Source organism: Pipra filicauda, unplaced genomic scaffold (assembly GCF_003945595.2).
Source record: "Pipra filicauda isolate LSUMZ 115617 unplaced genomic scaffold, ASM394559v2 scaffold261_size1826302_pilon, whole genome shotgun sequence".
Taxonomy (NCBI): Eukaryota; Metazoa; Chordata; class Aves; order Passeriformes; family Pipridae; genus Pipra; species Pipra filicauda.
Window position 1 is genome coordinate 1,301,873 of NW_024104378.1, and position 19,285 is coordinate 1,321,157.

The following is a 19,285-nucleotide window of genomic DNA, read 5'->3' on the forward strand; positions in this document are numbered from 1 at the left end:
AACTGCAGGTTGCATCACTCCAATGTTTGGCTCTTATTACCACTTGTTTAAGTGTTAGCATACATAGTGACATCATAGTTAGTGTTGTGACATTTTATTAATTCCATGTAAGTTACTGCAGCTGTATTTTTTGAAATTATATATACATTGATATCTTTACAAATGGAAGAGTAGGAGAACTGTGTAATTACTGAAATATAATTATTTGGTGCCTTTCTGATTTTTTTCAAATAAATTACAAGTATTTGGAGTAGGGAGTGTTTTGCTGGGATATTTTTGTTTGTTTGGGTGTGGGGGGGTGGTGTTGGTGGTGGTGTTGGTTTTGGTTTTGGGGTTTTTTTGTGGAGGATAGTAACCTAGAGATAATCTGTTTTTTCACATTTTCTTCTTGACCCGTACAGAAATAAAATTTAGTTTAAATTTTATTGCAGTTATTCAGTATACTCTCTTGGGTGAAGAATGACATTTACCGGAAGATTTTGCTCAATAGTTCCAGCCTGCCACTTGGCAGCATTAAATACGTGTTAGTTTCTCTGGGGATCTGCAAAAGTAGTGATCAGAAAATTGGACCTTATTTTGCTATGTTTCAGGACAACCATCTTAAACCATGCAAATGTGAAGATGTTTCTACTGTCAGCTTAATTCTTTCAGACGAGTCATTTTATGTGCTATTCAGCTGAATTTACAGGTAATAATTTCTCTAATCATATTCACAGATAACTCGTCTGAAGATTGATAGGAATCCATTCGCCAAAGGGTTTAGAGATTCGGGTCGTAACAGGTAGGTGTTGGGAAGGACGTGGGCTTGTTACTGCTCACAGGCTCACAGAATCACTTTGTGAAGGCTGTTCAAGGTGAATATGTGTATCTACAGACAAACTAATTTGAGAACTCAGACTCCTGGAGGGAGCACTTAGATTTCCCAGCAATGTTCTCTGTGGTGAGCTCTCATTCCTGCTCCTCTGACCATCTAGGTCAAAAACAGGCTGGCACTCGGCTTGACGCATGTACTCAAGTTTCCTTTCAGTGTAAGCAGCGACATACCATGAAGGCTGCAAATGGAATTAATGCATGCTCGGGTCTGTGATTTCAGGCTGCTCTTGAAATCTCCTCTTTCTCCTGGCTGCAGACACAAATTGCAAATACCATTGTCAAACTATAAGCCCAGGTTCTCTTGCATGTAAGTGGCATTTAGTATGGATAAATACACTTGCACAGGAGGTGGGAGACCTGTGTTCAAGTGTCTTTTTAGTCTAAGGAGTTTTAAATCCACTTCCTAGGTGAATGCCTTTCCTAGTAGGCTATAAAAGACTTTGAAATAAGGATGGTTTCCATTTCTTCTGTTGTGGATGGACTGATTAATTGCTTGTTCTCTCTCAATCTGTGAATCTTTGAAAATAGCAATGGGAAATCTGAGTAGTGCAAAGTGCAGACTTGAGTCTAGTCCGGGCTGCCAGTGCTGATGAGGTATTCTATCCAAAGACTGTTTAATGCAAACTACTTAAGCCTGCTATGAATTGTATGTTAAACCGTTTCAGCTAAAAAAGGCAGTGTTTCATTATGGTGTATATTGTACATCAGTTCCAGTGACCACATTGCATTTGGTGTCTGCAGCTGCTATATTTATGCCCTAACCCTGCAGAGAAAGGAGCAGACTGTGTGCTGGCAGGAATGATCAGAGAGTTTCTTTTCGATAGTTACTTTTATTGAGCTTCTCTGTTAGCAGAGGCTACAGCATTAAAGCCTGTTTTTTGCTTCCACCTGAGTTATATAAAAATTGAGACTGGACAGCAAACGAGTAGTTTTTAGAAGATGAATACTTACAGAAGGAGTAGGGTAGTTGTAAAGATTTACAGGAGTTCACTGTAAATATCTTTTCAGTATCTCTGAGATTTTGTCTTCTATCGAGAAACAATTTGACATGTTTTGTTCTGGGGCCTGGAAGTGGTGCCCCAGGCACTGACGTAAATAGAATTTTGCCCTCCTTTGTAGCCTTCTAGTTAGAAATTAAGTGAACAGTAACTTCCAGATAAATGCACCGACTGAAGAAGCAAAACATGCTGTGTGTACTTGGGGAAGAAAAGAGTTGCGATACGTGCCCTGTTTGAAAGCTCTCCGTGGGCAGTGTCTTTGGTATGCTTGCTTTTTGCAGAACTACTAAGGAACCTCCTAAGAAGTGTGAAATCCTGATCCTTTGAATTAGATGAGTTTAAGTGGATTTAGAATTTCTTCCATAATGTTATATAAAACAAGAGAGGATTCCCTTTAAAATAAAATGGAAAGAATTGTTCAGAAACCAGTTTTGAACAGGTTTTAATGAAGCAGGACAGCTCTGGTATTACCTGAGGACAATGTAGGTGCTGTAAGAGTTCGGTATCTGCAACCACACAGATCCAGTTGTAGGACTGGGGATATCCAGAGAGGTTTTTTAGGTTTGACTACTAGGAATAGTTTGGTTCAGGCATTAAAAAAAAAGCAGGATATTTTAATTGAAAGACAGTTATATTTTATGGAAAGGGATTAAGAAGGCCAGTCCTGATAGAAGGGCGAGCCTCTGTAAAATGTTTTGGAGCAGCCTTTAGATGAGATCTGAATGCTTTTATTGTACAAACACAGTCGTTACAGAAGTGACTGCAAATTCTTGTCCATTGCAAATTGACATTGGTTTACTGAAGTCAGTATTGCTGTTTTCTTTGATAGTCTCTGTGGTACCGAACAGGAGTGTTTGAGAATGCGGCTCAGATTTTTAATTGTCAAGGAAAATGTCTATTGGTTTACTCAACGAATGATTAATACATATTGAAATTAAATGTTAAGGTTTTGTTATCTTCATTGTTGTAGCTGGTGTGTTTATCATTAGGGTATTTCAGACAGCAACAAAAGGTTACAAAAATACTGTGGTAAAATTATATCCAGCTTTTCAATATTGCTTTAATTATTGCAGCTATCTTACTCTGCACTGCTGCATGCAATAATTAAATTGCATGTTTAATTAAAAATATTCCCTTTCAGGTCATTCCCATTCAGTCCCACAGCCCATTCCCATTCAGCCTATTTTACAGAAATCAGTAGCTTCACCTTTTAAAAGCATTCCCCATGCATTTGCAAAGTGCAACAGAATTTATGTGCTGAGAATAGTTTCATTCTTCAGTTGGGCCTTAAGTTTGACCCTATAAAAACTTTTACTCAGGAAAGGACCAGAATTTCTCCCTTTAAATACTTCAGGAAAAACATAACCGTTTTGTTAAATAAACTCGGCCATTTGATAGCGCAAATTAGGGTGGTGATAAAAAGTGGAAATTGTTCGAAGGCATCTTGTATAAATTATCGCCTTGGCTACACTCCTCCAGGAGGTGGCTTTTATCTCCACTTTTAACTAGAATTGAAAATTCACCGTTACTGCAGAAAATTAAGGCTATCTTTTTAGTCCAGGTTCAGCTAATAAATACTTTATAAATGTTTCCTGACACACATTTGTGTTCCTGCTGGAAATGCAGTGGGGAAGGAGCAGTATCAGAACCTGTTGGTTGCTTCAAATTGGGCTATTTGCATAATTCGAGTTTACAGAGTGCTACTGCTGAAAGGCAAGCACTTGTTTTTGGTGTGTGCCCGATGCTGACATTTAACAGGCCTCTGGGGCCCAGCAGCCAAAAATAACAGCAAAATTATACCTCTGAGTATTTATGCTTCTGAGGTGCATTATTCATAAATAATTGTCAGAAAACAAATGGGCCTTTACCTTCAGAAACAGAGATTCTTATAAATAGTGTCTGCCAGCACTATCTACCCAGTTATTTCAATTTTCTCATTACATTGTTGAAAGAAAATCGCTGAAGATTTTTGGTTTGTAAGGGCATTTCGCTCAGCACGTAATAACTGAGACACAACATTGCTTTATACATTTTAGTGGCAAAAGAGCTGTACACCCATGCCTTGCTCATGTTCTAAGTGTAATCTTCTAGCTCATCAGTAATGAACGGAATCCTATTTTAATAGAAGTTGTCAGTGGATCACCTTTGTTCTAGGCAGAAATAGAACATCCCTCTGGCAGTTAGAGGCAGAGGAATGATCTCTTAAGGAAATATCATACTAGGAAAACATTTTAACATTTAGCCAAGGCTCCCCACTCAAATAGCCCTCTCAAGAGGCCCAAAATATTGAAATAGAGAGCCAGACTTACGGAATTGGAAAACTCTGTCTGCTGCAAGCCCAGTGGTAGCAGATCTCAGTGATCTCATGGATAGGATATAAGGCTCTTTTCTACAAAGCAAAATCAACTTCAAAATTATCCTGAAATGTTACTAGTTTTTATGTGTTTCTGAGGTAGAGTATCCAGAGATATGTGACAAAATACAGCTTGCTTTCATGCCACCTTGGTTCTTTTGTTCTAAATAGAATGGGGCTGGAAGCTCTGGTAGAGTCCTATGCCTTCTGGAGACCTTCACTGAGGACGCTTACATTTGAAGATATACCTGGGATACCCAAACAAGGTAATGGCTGTCTTTGTGTTCTTTCAAAAGAAAAATGCATGAAGATAAAGCTTTGCCCATCATACTTTAGGAAAGTCTGTGTCTGCTTGTAGAGAAAAAACAACCAACTAACCCCAGTGCAGGCTATCACCTCTCATCAGAGTTATTCTAAACTGAGAAGGTGATGCTAATTCAATCACTCTGGCAAGAAAAATGTTAGATTGTAAAGATAAATCAGATCACATGTGGAGGAGAATTCCAGTTTAAAAGTTTAAATTATTCGGTTTAAAGATTGAATAGCCTATTCCTTAGAGCTATGCACTGGCTACATACAAAAGGTAGAGATCATTTATAGATGACATCTATTGTACACATCCAAACTCCAATGCAGGAATTTCTTGTGTTTTTAAGAGAAAAAAAAAGGGAATGAGAGAATAAATGTCCTCTTAAGTAGTGAGTAAATAGTGGCAAGCTTAACTGGGTTTCTTCTTGGAATGCCTTCTTGATTCTTAAAGACCTAAAAATTTTTCAGTAAATGTGCCAACAAACTTTATCGGCATTCTAGAGCTTGAAAAAATGGATCTCTCTGTTTTGTTTTTTCTTGCTCTTCAGCCTTGGTTGGAAACCTCTTGGTTTCCACTTTCCCCGTCATACGGGTAGTGCCATGAATTAAATAAATAGCCTTTAAATGACCTTTTTGGATAGAGAGTAGAATCTTTGTACTCTTTTCTGAATTCTTTTATTTCCAGAGAACCCCAGTGCAAATATTAAACTTCTCATCTTTTTCCCAACAAAATCAGACATATTGCTCCTGATTCTTCGCATTTCCTGCTGCCAAATTTACAAACATCCAGTCTACTTTCTTGATAATGTATTGCAAAGTTGTTAAACATCTTAAGAGTAAAAATCCAGAAAATACAGAAAGTCAGAGAAATAACTTTTATCAGCTTCTTAACTCATTCCTTTGAGAAATCCTGAGCATCAGTGTTTGATGTGGGCAACTCAAAAGGAGGTTTTGGGCCAAGTCACAGATACATTGGCTGAGTGTTGGCAGAGTTTTGAGTGGAGCACAGGGGTGAGGGACGCTCTCATAAAAAAGGCCTGTAACGAGAAGTTAGCATCAAACCTGAAATGCCTTGTCAGACTGTAAGACTGAAAGGCAGCTCACTATGCAGTTAATCCATTTAGGAGACAGACCAGCTTTATTGCCCTGTTTGTATGTAGGAGCATTGTTTGAGAGCAGGGGAACTGCTGCCATGAACTTCTCGCTTCCTGTTCTGCTGTTGCCTGGGGTTAAGGAGCTTGTTGAAGTTACTGTTGATATTCTGAGGATAGAAACTGGGATCCTTGCAAAGTCTTTAGTCATCTATACCTTAGACGTTAGGGTGGTTTAGAGACTTTCTGAAAGACCCCATTAGAAATTTGCCTGGCTTATTAATGCTGAAAGTACCTGTCATCAGGTAGCAGAGGCATTGGCATAGATTGGAAGAAAAAATATGTCTTATACTAGGATTTATGGAATGTGGCAGTGTCTAATGATGCTTTGATCTTGTGGTGTCCTGTTAACAGAGCAAAAAGCAGCAGGCGTTGTTCACTAATAACGTATGTTTCTTTTTACTAGCTCACCTATCATGATAACCTGTCAACATATTGACAACATATATCTCTTTGCAGCATCCAGCCTTTTGATTGTTAACATGATTCACAAATGGGAGAGTCTGCCATGTTAAGAGTCTTCTGCCTGGGAGACTGTGAAAGGCTCAAATTAATTTTTCTACAGTCAGTTTTCACGGAGATACAATCTCTTTAAGAAAGGAAGTGTTTCTTGCAGCTGGGAAACTTTCAGTCCTGAGAAAAGGTTTCACCTGTAGCAGTGTGTTTTCAGGAACATTCAGCACTGGTATTTGTAATATAAAAAGTTCTTATATCAGTAAATAGACAATTTGCAAACAGTTTGCTGCAGTCCTGCCTGTTCAAGAAGTGAAGCAGCTGTGTGCAGTATTCAGCCTACACTCTTTCGGAAGTTGTTCTGAAGTTTCGTTCTCAGATTTTTTTGGTTTGAAGTTGGAATTTTTTTGTTCTGAAGTTAGTAGCTTTCCTGAAGCTGTTAACTATGGGAGCCTCTATCATCTGAGCTAAGCAGCTGGTTCCTCAGCTGGTGCTCTGATAGTGACAGTCAGGCACAGAGTGCTTGAAACACACTCCAGACTGTAGTGAGAACACAGACACATCAAAAATCATCATTTTGAAGAAGGCTTCCTGTGATGTGGTACTCACTTGGCTACATCTTAACTGCCGTGCAATTTCCTTCCAGTGTCATATAAGGAGCAGTTAATCTTTTGGGCAGGAGCTCTAAATATTGAGTGACAGTTGTAAAAATGTAACTTCAGTTCTCTTTCTTGGTCAAGTTGTTTGTTTAGAAATATGCATGTGGTTTACTCACACACCCTCCTGCACATATATGTAAAAGATTTTTTTTAATTAGTTTGAGTTGTGTTTCATGTCAAGGGTTATTATAAAAGCCAAAGGTCTTGTTCTGTCACCTAGGAAGTGAACTTCCCCAACGCGCTTCTTACGCTGTAACATTCTCTTCCAGGAAATGCAGGTTCCTCTACTTTACTCCAGGGATCTGGCAGTGGAGTGCCATCTACCCACCCTCACCTTTTACCGGGTTCCCCTTGCTCATCTCCAGCCTTCCACCTCAATCCCAACACTAGCCAGCTGTGTACCCTTGCTCCAGCTGACTACACAGCTTGTGCCCGCTCAGGCTTGACCCTGAACAGATACAGCACTTCCTTGGCTGAAACCTACAACAGGCTCACAAACCAAACCAGTGAGACGTTTGCACCCCCGAGGACTCCCTCCTATGTCGGTGTGTCGAGTAGCACAACTGTGAATATGTCTATGAGTGGCAATGATGGGGATGCATTCAGCTGCCCACAGACTGGCTTATCTATGCAGATTTCAGGGATGTCTCCACAGCTCCAGTACATCATGCCATCCCCATCCAGCAATGCCTTTACCACTAATCAAACCCACCAAGGCTCCTACAACACGTTTAGACTGCACAGTCCCTGTGCGCTCTATGGATATAACTTTTCCACATCTCCTAAACTGGCTGCCAGTCCTGAGAAAATCGTTTCTTCCCAAGGAAGTTTCTTGGGGTCCTCGCCAAGTGGAACCATGACGGATCGGCAGATGTTGCCCCCTGTGGAAGGAGTGCACTTACTTAGCAGTGGGGGGCAGCAAAATTTCTTTGACTCTAGGACCCTAGGAAGCTTGACACTCTCGTCTTCTCAAGTGTCTGCACATATGGTTTGATGAAGCCTTTAAGTAAAAGTACAGTATGTTTGGTGTCTACAATGTATTTCTTTTGGAATATGAAGGGACACTCGATGTAGCTTGTAAAGTGCGTGTATATATATATAATATGAGAGGAAGTTTTAGTGAAATTTTGACTTGCTTGTGGCCAGATTATTTTCCTATTTTGAGTTACACAGAATTTGCTCTGTTGCAGACTGCTTTAGTTTTCTGGTATAATACACTTAGTTGTATAACACATTGGGACATATGCAACAAATTAAGCAAGACTTCCTCCCCTTTCCCCCTCCTCTGTTCCAGCGCCTTTAAAGAACGAAATGACACTTGGAGTATTAAACAACACAAACAAGCCCACTTGCCCATTTCCTATAGCACTAGTGAGTTTCTTTAAAACATTCATACAATGATAAGCTGATGCACCAAAGGCATTTTACAAGTTTCTTCTCTGTTATAAGGGATACAAAGGATATTTGGACTTGTAAGTGTTGAGCATGAAGCATCTAGCCTAAAATAGAAGTTTAGCTAATGGATTATTTACAAAGTAAATCGAAAGATTAGTTTGCCTTCTCATGATACATTGTTTTTAGTTTATCAACAGCACAGCATTCTCACTAGGATTTTTTTTTTTCAGCATTAGTCTAGATTTATGGTTAGATATTTGAAGACTAAGAATGTGTATTCAAATTGTGGTGATAGAAATAATTTAAACCAACAGCACTAGAAGCAGCATTCCTTAGTACGGAATGAAGTTCAGGTTGCTTAGTTTTTGTCAAAGGAAGGGCTTGATGCATTTTTTCCTCCATAAATATTGCCTATAAGACATTTACTGGACAGTAGGATATTCTAAAGTATCTTTGTTTCTGTATTTTTACTTTTTTTAAAGGAAAATGCAGGTTCGATTTAGAAAAAAGAAGTGAGCAGAATGAGAAATTCCATTATTGGTTTTACCTGTTTTGTTTGTGTATTTGTTGTGTTTTGGATTTGGTTTGGTGTTTTTTGGGGTTTGTTTGTTTGTTTGTTTGTTTTTAGTAAGGGCAAAAGTATCTCAGTATCTGAAAAATACATCACCTGTATCAGTTAGGCAGATGACCCAGTTTGCCCACAAGTGTTTCTGGAAGCAGAACATTGTCATAGCTGACTTCCTGTTGCTTTATTTCTGTCAGCGTTTGTCCTGGAATTGGAGAGGCTTCCTTCATTCCCACCTCTGGTTTTTAAATGGCACTTGTAAGAACATAGATCACAATCTGCTCCTGACCACACTTCTCCAGAGTGACAAGGACACAGGGAAACACTTGTCATGGTGAAATTTCTGCCCTCATCTGCACCTGCACAGCACAGGTGTGTATCAGTCCTTCTGCAAAAGCTGCCTCTCAGCTGCCCTTCTGTCAGAGTTTAACCACAGAGATTGTAGAACTAATTTTAATGCTTGAGAGGACAGGTCATCTTCAACGGTATGCTAAGCCTCATTTATATTGTGCAGGTGATACAAAGGCGTTATAAGGTGGGTACAAATATAGATGAAAATGTTTCCCCAGTAAGCATTGAAGAAGATTAAGGCCTTTCAAGTTTTACGCTGGATTTTTTTTGTGAAAGTGGATTTTCATGTTTCTCAAGTGTTCCTATGTCTTTTCTAGCAAATAGTGCACTTAACCACTCCCACTTCAAGAAGGACTCATTTCAGCTTGCATTTCATTAGTGGGATGGAGATAATGCAGGCAGAAACAGCCCTCTTGCTATCTCCTCTTATTATGTGGGAATAGAAGAGAAACCACAACTATCTTGAAGCCTGTGCCTGCAGAATGCTTTATTTTTATTGCTTGCGTATTTGTTTCTGTTAAAGAAGATACATATAAAGTTCTCATTCAAAGTTAGAAAGACAAGAGGATGCAATTGAGGAGATGTGGGTTTGCTTCTTTGCTGTTTCAAACTTCCTAAGTGACCTTGAGCAGTTCACTCAGTCTCTCTATATCAGACTTTTTTTCTTCTGTAAAATGTGATAATAGCACTTCATGCCTCGTAGAAAAGGGTGACAGTATATTGAAGATGAAGATCATCTTTACATCTTCTGTGCTGTGGACAGTACGTTACAGATGAATGGCTAGGAAGTGTTCATATACAAGGATAAGAAAGAGCATTTGTGTACTTCAGGTCTGATGCTGGTTTTGGCATTGCAGTGTCCTTGAGGCAGATCTTAAAGAAAAGACCTGCAATGCTGAAAATGCTATTCAAACTCACACTAATGATTTTTGAAATGGTTCTAAGATGTGTACAAGATGGGCAAGTTTTCTGTTATGTAAATTGTCATAGCTTTATTGGTTTAAATTAACAAGTAACTTGTGTATAGTAATTCTTGCTCCAGCCAAAACTTTGAAATTTTGTAGTTGGACAAATCTTTAAATGGCAAAGATGGTACAATTAATCTGTACTTGAAAAAGGGTAATTACCCATGTTATCTTAAGGGCTTTGACAAGGTAGAAATGTGGAAAAGCTAAATCATGCATGTTCTTACGAGGAGAAAAAAAGGGTTGTGCATGGATGTTCATGGAGGTGCTCCTGACATGACTTTATCATCTGGGAATTTTTTAGAACTGGTCTCTTATTTTTCCTCAAATTACTTTTATCATATAACCACACAATATTGTTTCATTTGTTCCTTAAAATTTGAATCATATTGTAAATACTGGTGTGTCATTGTGAAAAGACTAGCTTTTTATCAATACAGTAAATGCTATATATGCATTATATCTATAATTATATATCTGTATTTTACAAAAATGCCACAGAAAATATATTAAAGTGTGTATTCAAACACTTTTTACTACATTTGGAAAACTGAGAGGCTTGGGCCTTTTTTTTCTCTACAACTTCTGCAAGAACAAAGGAAGTGACTGAGGTAAGCTCTGGGTTTCAGAGACTTAATACAACAAGCTGCAGCTAGTCCACAATTCTTACATGGTTCAGTTTAACCATCTGCCATTGAATCTCTCTATTATTTGTACGCAAAGATTCCAACAGATGTTGTGTACAAGGAGATACTGAGGCTGATAGCAGAGCTCTGAGGGTTTTACATGAGAAAATGGGACTGAGCTGCTTGCCGGGCTCTTTAGCCAGTGATGGAACTTGGTTGCTTCCTTGTACCCCATGGCATCCCATCTGCTAGGACCAATTCAGCTGCTCCCTATCAACTGGATCTGGGAAGTTGGCACTTCCATGCGACTTGAGCAGAAGCTTGGTACTCTGCCTGTTTTCTCTCTCTGCTGTTTCTTTGGTCATTTGCTCTCTGTTCTGCTAGTTCTAAATGCAGAAATCGATTGATTTGACAATTTGCAACCTATAATCATCTGACTGTACTGTTACTCAGCAGTGAGCAACATTTCTTCGTCAAGAAATACTGTTATGCGTAGTGGCCTTATTTCCTATTGTACTGCAATAAATGATTCTCTGTGACATAGGGCAGAGGGCCTGAAAATCTGATTACTTCAGAGACTCTGGTTTCATAGTCACTTAACACCAGCATTGTTGCAAACGACCAGAATTAGGGCAAGAGAAGTAGGCATGAAATGCTTGATCATAAATATCAGACCTCCAGAGAGAATGAAAGCTTCTGTTTTTAATAAGAGAAGAGCCTTTTTTTTTTTTTTTTGAATAGCACAGTCAGATTCTGAGAGGGCTCATTTCTGCTGCAGCAGTAGGCATCAGGAGAAAGCTGAAAATCATGGATATTGTTGTCTTTAATAGTAGTAAGCCAGTACTGTGAGCAGTTCAGCAGAAGAAATATAAATCATCATCAGAAGTAGCTCACAGATTCTATGGATATATTTTACCTGTAAAGATAATATACCTAGTCAATCTGTACCTAGGTATGTTTAAAAAGTTTGCAGTTTATCTAATTACCTAATGAGTTAATGGTTTTTGTGAGCTGACTTTGCACTTCAGGTGACAAAATATATTAACTTGTCAGTTGAGCTCTTCATTAATGTGAACCTCAGATTCAATGTTTCACCTTGTACTTAACACAAAGTTGTTGATATGTCAATTTAATATATGCAAAAATACAGGAGAGTTCTTGTTCTGCCTTGTGTTCCACCATATTCCTCAGCTACCCAGTTAATTCAAAACACTGGCATGCCAAGATGACACACACTTTTAAGAGGTGATGCCTTGCTTCATTAGAAAATAACACTTCTAGAGAATTAAACTTTGCTTTTAGTCAGTGTTGTTATCTTCAAGCTCTGAAAAGGTGTTTGTTACCCAAAAAAGCATAAGTCCTATGCAGTCACCACTTATTCTTGCAAAGTAATGTTGAATTGGCCATAAAACTATCTCAGATAGTTTGGTGCCCAATGCCCAGACAGAGCAGTTCCAGCAAATTTTAGAATTTGAACTCCATAAAGTAAATGTTTTTAAGAAGCCTCAGTAAATCAGATCAGCACTGCTATCAGGAAGACTAAAACTACTGTGGGCAAATAGAAACACTTTCCTGAATTTTATCTGTCACCTTCAGAGGTTTATTACCCTAAATAGTTAATATCCAACATGTTCCACTCCATCAGAATGAGCATTAAACCTCCATGAGCTGGATGAATTTCCACATTTTTCCATTGTGGCCTTTCTAAATGTTTGCAGTAACAACCAGGTTTCAAGACAAGCACCAGTGCTCCAGGTTTGCAGCGGGGAATGGCAGGAGAAGTGCAGATAGCCCAAATAGACCCTGCAGTCCCACCGTACACTTTTGGAATGTCACAGGTGCTGTGATGGCACCCACAACGTATAGTTCTATCCAAACATAATTCAGTGCACCTCTCACAAGGGTAATTACCTATGTTAGGGGGCTAAAGCCTAAAATAAGACCTGACGTCAAAGACTGGTCAGGAAGGATAAAGCATGATGCGAAAATACTTGTACTACCCAAAAGCTGGTCTATGGCAGTGAATGTTAAGTGTAGGCCCAGCACAGACTTGGCCTTTGTCAGTACTGCAGCCACTTTGACTATGCTGCACGCTTATGTTCATTTGCACACCACTGGATTTTATTTGGATGCTATAATATAGAGCCAAGAATAAATTTAGAGCACATTGAAGGAAACCTGGACTCAACTGTGGCCAGTGGTAATGGTGCCCCCGACTTGAGCTTTATGGATACCACATTTTCAGACTCTAAGCCATCCCTCTTTCTGTTCCAGAGTGCTTTACCCATGCAGCAGTTGTAGTCATAACTCTTTTGTGCATTTTTCTGTCCCTTTATGGTGCTTTGCAGATGGATGACTAGCTTCTTGCATTTCACATGCTCATAGTTTGTTTTTAACTTTGTGCTTCTGCAGTTTTTGAGCCATAGTCTGTCTCAAAATGAAAGACAAGACAAGGGTGGAATTTGGTGCTCCATCCCCAGTATATTCCTTTCCACTGGAGATAATTGACTATATATTTCCCACAATGTTTTTATTGTATTTTAAAGAGAAAAGTAATAAAAATAGAGGCTGTATCACAATCAAAGCAGTGTTTCCATTCCTCAGGCAATATTTTTCACTAACCCAAAGGAAAACACCTCCCCACCCTTTCCTGGTTACTGTACTCAGTATATGGTTCTCGGTAAGAAGAAAACCAGATGCCATATTTAAATGTAAGATGGCAGAAACCAGAAAACCAGAAAAATGGATGCCAATTCAGGAAATGTTCCTGGATAGTCTTTGTGTTCTTTGAAGTGCAATAGGGGCACTAATGCTTCCAGAGACATCTGCAAAGACCCTTTGATATGTCATTGCTGTTGGTGTATGATAAATGCCTTGCTGACAGCGTGCACTACAGATTACCTGCCCCATACTCAGGCAGGACGTTGTCAGTGTCACACAAAGACGTGCAAGCGAATGCCGTTTATGTTGTTCTAGTAAATCCTACACCAAAGTGTAGCTTCACAAGTGTTAGGCAGATCTCAAAGCTATGTTAAGAGACCAATTCTCAGGGAGAACTCATTACATGCCAAGCCCATGCACTCCAGTTATACTCTGGTGGTAACTAAAAAGCATCTTACAATGAATATAAAAACAGTTAATCTAAGCAGGCATTTCTTTCACTTTGCTACAACTCAATAACCCACATTTTGGTGGTGGAGGGAGAAGGGGACCAAGCATCTGGCGGTTGTAATACTGAATGTTTCAGTCACATAGGAATTTTTTTTGTGGAGAGAGAGAAGCCTTGGAAAATGAAATTTAAATCAAGAGGAGGCAAGTGAAGACTGGTCTATGAGAAAGGATCCTTTAGACATCAAAGTATACCATTGTGAATGTCTAAAAATGATCTGTATGATGTCACATCCTTGCATTCAGTAGAGGACAGAACTGTTACATTAAGGAGTGTAATGATCTGTGATACCTTTCAATTATGAAGTGTTGGGTAGAATGAAGGTGTTTGGTAAGGTAAAGGCTGAACTACTTAAAATAATCTGAGATTGAATGCCATTGATTTTAAGTCTTAACATTCTGTTCCTTTTCTCTTTTTTTTTTTTTTTGAAAGATACTGCTAGCAAAGATGAGATGATGCTTAAAAATTTCCATCCAGATGTGTCTCCAAACATTCCCAGAGATGACAGATATTCAAATGTAGTTTGGATTAAACCCAATATATAGATAAGTGTCTTTTATAGCTGACTGCAGCTGTGAAGTCTGGAATCAGATCTGTAACTCCCCTAAACTTTGAAGACTGTAGTCAAATCTGTGGTTTTGGATTTGAATCTTCAGTTGCTTGTTGCATCAGACTGTCATTCACATCTGTTACACCAACAGCTCGGTGCAAAACTCTGATACCAGTTTCAGACTCCACAAAGCTGAGGTTCAGAAAGGCCACTTCTCAAGCACATTGCTACATATGAGCAGCGACAGCAGCATATTATAGGTCTGTAGGTTAACAACTCTCTACATGCCATCTAATGGCTATCGATGACCCACCATGGAACACTGGCTCATGGGTCACAGGTTGTTGGCTCCCACCCTGTAAAGTATGCTTTACATACTTCCTTCATATTATGTTTCTGTGTAAGCAAATGCTGTAGCTTCCCACAGGGATATTACATGATCCAGTGTGGAAGGAGAGAGGGTTGGCGTAATTGCAAATGGGATGAAAGCTGCTCCTTGAGGTACTCTCTAAGGGCTTATCTATACACAGCAAAACTAGGAGTGAATTTACAACACCCCAGCTCCACAGGTGGGCACTCTTCACATGCAGTAAGCAAGGAGAAGGTGTTTCATGTGGAAAATAAGAAAATATTCCACACAAGCGATGTTCCTATGAGGATACAGTGCTTTGAGCCTGAGGTCCTGCAGTTTCCCTCTCTTGTTTTGCTCTACAGGAAGACCTTAAGACTTCAGCCACACTGCAAAAAATAACAACCCACAAATGTCTGTCTGGGAGGGTGTCACTGGTTGTCACCGTGGCATAGACAGCCTCACCAACTGCAGTGATGGAGCCACCCACGGTAAATGCTGGACAACTCTTCTGACCTGTTAATAGTTGGCAGACTATATGATGACAGTTGCAAGAATCTGATGCACAGCAGTATCCTTTACAGCAGTTTAATCTTTGTCATCAAATCCCTCGGCAGCCATGATTAATAGCAGCACTTGAGCTTGTTTTGAAAGTTGTATATTTGGCAGCTATGAACTCTGATCTATGGTTTCGCTTTAAAGAATCATTATGACACAAACTTTTCCTGTAATCCTTCCATCTAATTAAACCACACACAAATACTGTGTGGGGAAATATGATGCTATTGATATAAGCTGTGTGTTTATTACATTATTTTAGGCACTTTATTAAAGTGGATAGTTGTTCCCAGCAAGATAGTAGATAAGCTCCCCCAAAACAATAACATCACCCAGAAAGAATATATAAGAGAATTTCCCAAGGCCAAATTTTATTAGAAACTTTCTTTGTTGATTAATACTGTGCCCTTGAACCCATTAAGGGCTCAGATGCTTTAACTTGAGCTAAAATTACTAGCATTTAATGAATTCAGCCTACTAATGTGTACTTTTCCACAAAACGTTTGCCTTTGTTCCAGATGGTCAAAGGACTCCAATGCCTAACGTGATAGTGTTTGTCTTCCTGAAGTAGTTTTTTTGTATTTGTGTACAAGTTAATGTGGAAGCTTTTGAAAATTGAAGAAAATTTATTTTCATATAAGTATTTTAAACAACAGAACATCCATCATTTTGTAGCTGAATCAGTCATAAACCAGCCATTTCTTGCTGGTCGTTATCCTGCTGCACACTTTGTAGTGAAATTCCCATGGGCAGGTAATACTCATGTTTTCAAGGCGAAAATATGAACTGTGGATCAGTCTGAGCAGTGTTTTTTCTAGGGCTGAGGTGCAGGGCTGCATAGTCTTGACTGAGTTGACTTCCTTGTGTATTGCACCTTCATGATGCCAGGATTTGTGCAGAAGAGGATTCCTTCCTCTAGAGCAGACTACCCAGCCTCTGAGCAGTAGTTATATGGAGCTACCTGGAATTCCATGACTTTCTCCTGGTTGCCCCATTTTGATCTCCTAACCTGGGTGCCACAAAACAGAGATAACAGAGGTATAAGTCACTGTCTTGAGGCTGCTGTGGCTGCCAGGCCCAACAGTGTTTATATTTGCCAATCACCATCTTTTCCATATTTTCTGAGTAGACTTTCAGCCAGCTGGCTTTTGGCTGAAACATTACTCCTGTCAGTACTGGTTAAGCCCAGTCACCATGGTTTCTGAGTCAGTTGGAGAGCAGACAAAGTACCAAATATAATAATTTTCCCAAATTTTCTGACAAATTTCCAGAGAGTTCATATAAATGTAGGACAGCTGAAGCAACATGAGTGATCCCTTAGAGAATTCACAGCTGAGCACCCTCAAACAGAGGGAATAGCTGCCCATCACCACTCTCTGGACTTCATCAGAAAGGAATGAAACAGAACTGCACTAAAGCAGTTCCATCTGCTCCTGCCAGGTTCTCCAGTCTTGGTATTAATCCCCTGTGATGAGCTGTGTCCAAGACTACCACAAGACTGAGCAGAATTAGCAGGGACATTTGTCATGTGTCCGCTGTCATGAGGAAGGCTGGATCAGTGGCCAGAAATGGCCTTGACCTTACCTGCTCCTAAATAGCTGGGCACAAGCTACTTGAGCTGTCATCCTGTCTTTAGTGGCTCTTCTCTGAAAAGCAAAACTTGTTTAGGTAAACTGGAATCCTTCTGACATCTGCACATCCAGGGCTTTGAGTGACAGTCGCAGCCTGGGCAGAGTGGAGGTGTCACATTATTCTCAACCAGCCACAAAGTCTTGTGGGTGGATATGGAGTCAAAATGTATTTTATATACAACTAGAATAAAGTTTTGTATAAAGAGCTAATAAAACCTCATAAGGACTCTTTACTAGATCAAGGACTGCCTCTTGTTCTTATTGAACTCAATGAGAATTTTGCTACTGACTTCAAAGGAAGTTGAAAGGAGCCATGAGGGGTTGATTTCTACTCCTACATATGTGCTTCTGCAAACCAAATTTGCCTCTGAAAGGACTGTGTTTTAGTTAGTTTTTGTTGCTATAGTTGTTGGGGTTTTGCTACTTGAGAGTTTGCATAAGCACAAGATCTGCTACATGTAGGTTGTCTATACACATGAGCAAATGGCTTACTTCTGTTGTACAAAACTATCCGTATGCTACATACATTGCATGTATGCAATGCAAAAACGACGCATTGAACTACCTCATCTGAGTGGCTTCATTCTCTTGGGAGACAAAAATCTCTCCTAAGCACTTAATGATTGGTGAAGAAGGTTCACTGTAAGATGGATAAAACCAAATCAAATATAAATTGATCCTTTTGCAGGTTTTTTCCCAGGCTGCAAAAGGGAAAGCTTCAGTGTCTATTCTTTGACACCGTCTCCCGTAGCATTCTCCTGTGCCCCCACAGCTTGGATGGCGGCACTCTGTGCTGGCTTAGGAACTGGCTGGAGGGCTGGGCCCAGAGAGTGGTGGTGAACGGTGCTGCAATCCAGTTGGTGGCCGGTCACTAGTGGTGTCCCCCAGGGATCAGTGTTGGGCCCAGTCCTGTTTAATATCTTTATTGATGATTTACATGAGAGGATTGAGTCCACCATTAGCAAATTTGCAGATGACACTAACTTGGGGGGGAGTGTCGATCAGCTGGAAGGCAGGAGGGCTCTGCAGAGGGACCCAGACAGACTGGAGAGTTGGGCTGATTCCAACAGGATGAGGTTCAACAAGGCCAAGTGCCGGGTCCTGCACTTTGGCCACAACAACCCCATGCAGTGCTACAGGCTGGGCACAGAGTGGCTGGAGAATAGCCAGGCAGAAAAGGACCTGGGAGTTTGGATTGACAGGAAGCTGAACATGAGCCAGCAGTGTGCCCAGGTGGCCGAGAAGGCCAATGGCATCCTGGCCTGTATCAGGAACAGTGTGGCCAGCAGGTCCAGGGAAGTGATTCTTCCCCTGTACTCAGCGCTGGTGAAGCCACACCTGGAGTACTGTGTCCAGTTCTGGGCCCCTCAGTTCAGGAAGGATATTGAGGTGCAGGAGCAGGTCCAGAGAAGAGCGACAAGGCTGGTGAAGGGACTGGAGCATAAGTCCTATGAGGAGAGGCTGAGGGAGCTGGGGTTGTTTAACCTGCGAAAGAGGAGGCTCAGGGGAGACCTCATCACTCTCTACAACTCCCTGAAAGGAGGTTGTAGCCAGGTGGGGGTTGGTCTCTTCTCCCAGGCAACTATCAGTAAGACAAAAGGGCATGGTCTTAAGCTCTGCCAGGGGAGGTTTAGGTTGGATATTAGGAAGAAATTCTTTACAGAGAGGGTAATCAGGCATTGGAATGGGCTGCCCAGGGAAGTGGTGGATTTTCTGTCCCTGGAGGTTTTTAAGATGAGACTGGATGTGGCACTTAGTGCCATGGTCTAGTAATCATGGTGGTAGTGGATCAAGGGTTGGACTTGATGATCTCAAGAGGTCTTTTCCAACCTGCCTGATTCTATGATTCTATGCTTCTATGATTCTATAAGTAGGCATAGAGCCTTAAGACCAGATTCAAGGATCCAAGCAGTTGTCAAAATGGTTTGGAACTTAGCTTAACCACTTCTGAGTGGTTCTCCATTCCTTCTCTGCAGCATTTTGTAGAGCATGAGATTTATCAACTGCACCCAAATACACTTCTTTAGGCAAGAGGGCTTCTTACACAGAACTTTGATTGTTCAGAAACAGAAAAGACATTGTTAGAATGGGGGCACAATTTAAAAACAAGCGATTGAATATGAATTCCTATTTGCAAATACATGGAAGTTCTGTACAAATCCTGTGAGAACACTAGAAGCTCCTAGAGACCTAAGCAAAATCAGATAGAACTCATTTCTTTGTCAGTAATAACATACTTTTTCTGCTTTACGGTTAATTGAGACCTGGCTGCTGCTAACTTTCTTTTAGGGATGATTTCATAAAATGTAGATCTTCCTGTCAGGAAACAC

The 19,285-nt window shown here is 40.2% G+C and overlaps 1 protein-coding gene across 3 annotated transcripts in view; it reads left to right on the top strand.

Moving 5' to 3' along the window:
- The window catches only part of TBX18 (T-box transcription factor 18), a 42,180-nt gene that overhangs the window by 13,154 nt on the left and 9,741 nt on the right, over nt 1-19,285 (top strand). The window contains exons 6-8 of one of the 3 annotated variants that reach the window (XM_027710185.2): nt 717-781; nt 4,396-4,490; nt 15,132-15,681. In XM_027710185.2, coding sequence (XP_027565986.1) covers nt 717-781; nt 4,396-4,490; nt 15,132-15,142 — 171 coding nt within the window. In that variant the 3' untranslated portion in view covers nt 15,143-15,681. Of the gene's footprint in view, nt 1-716; nt 782-4,395; nt 4,491-7,065; nt 7,833-15,131; nt 15,682-19,285 lie in introns of those variants that run through there. The other 2 variants (XM_027710184.2, XM_039382236.1) reach the window with 2 other exon arrangements.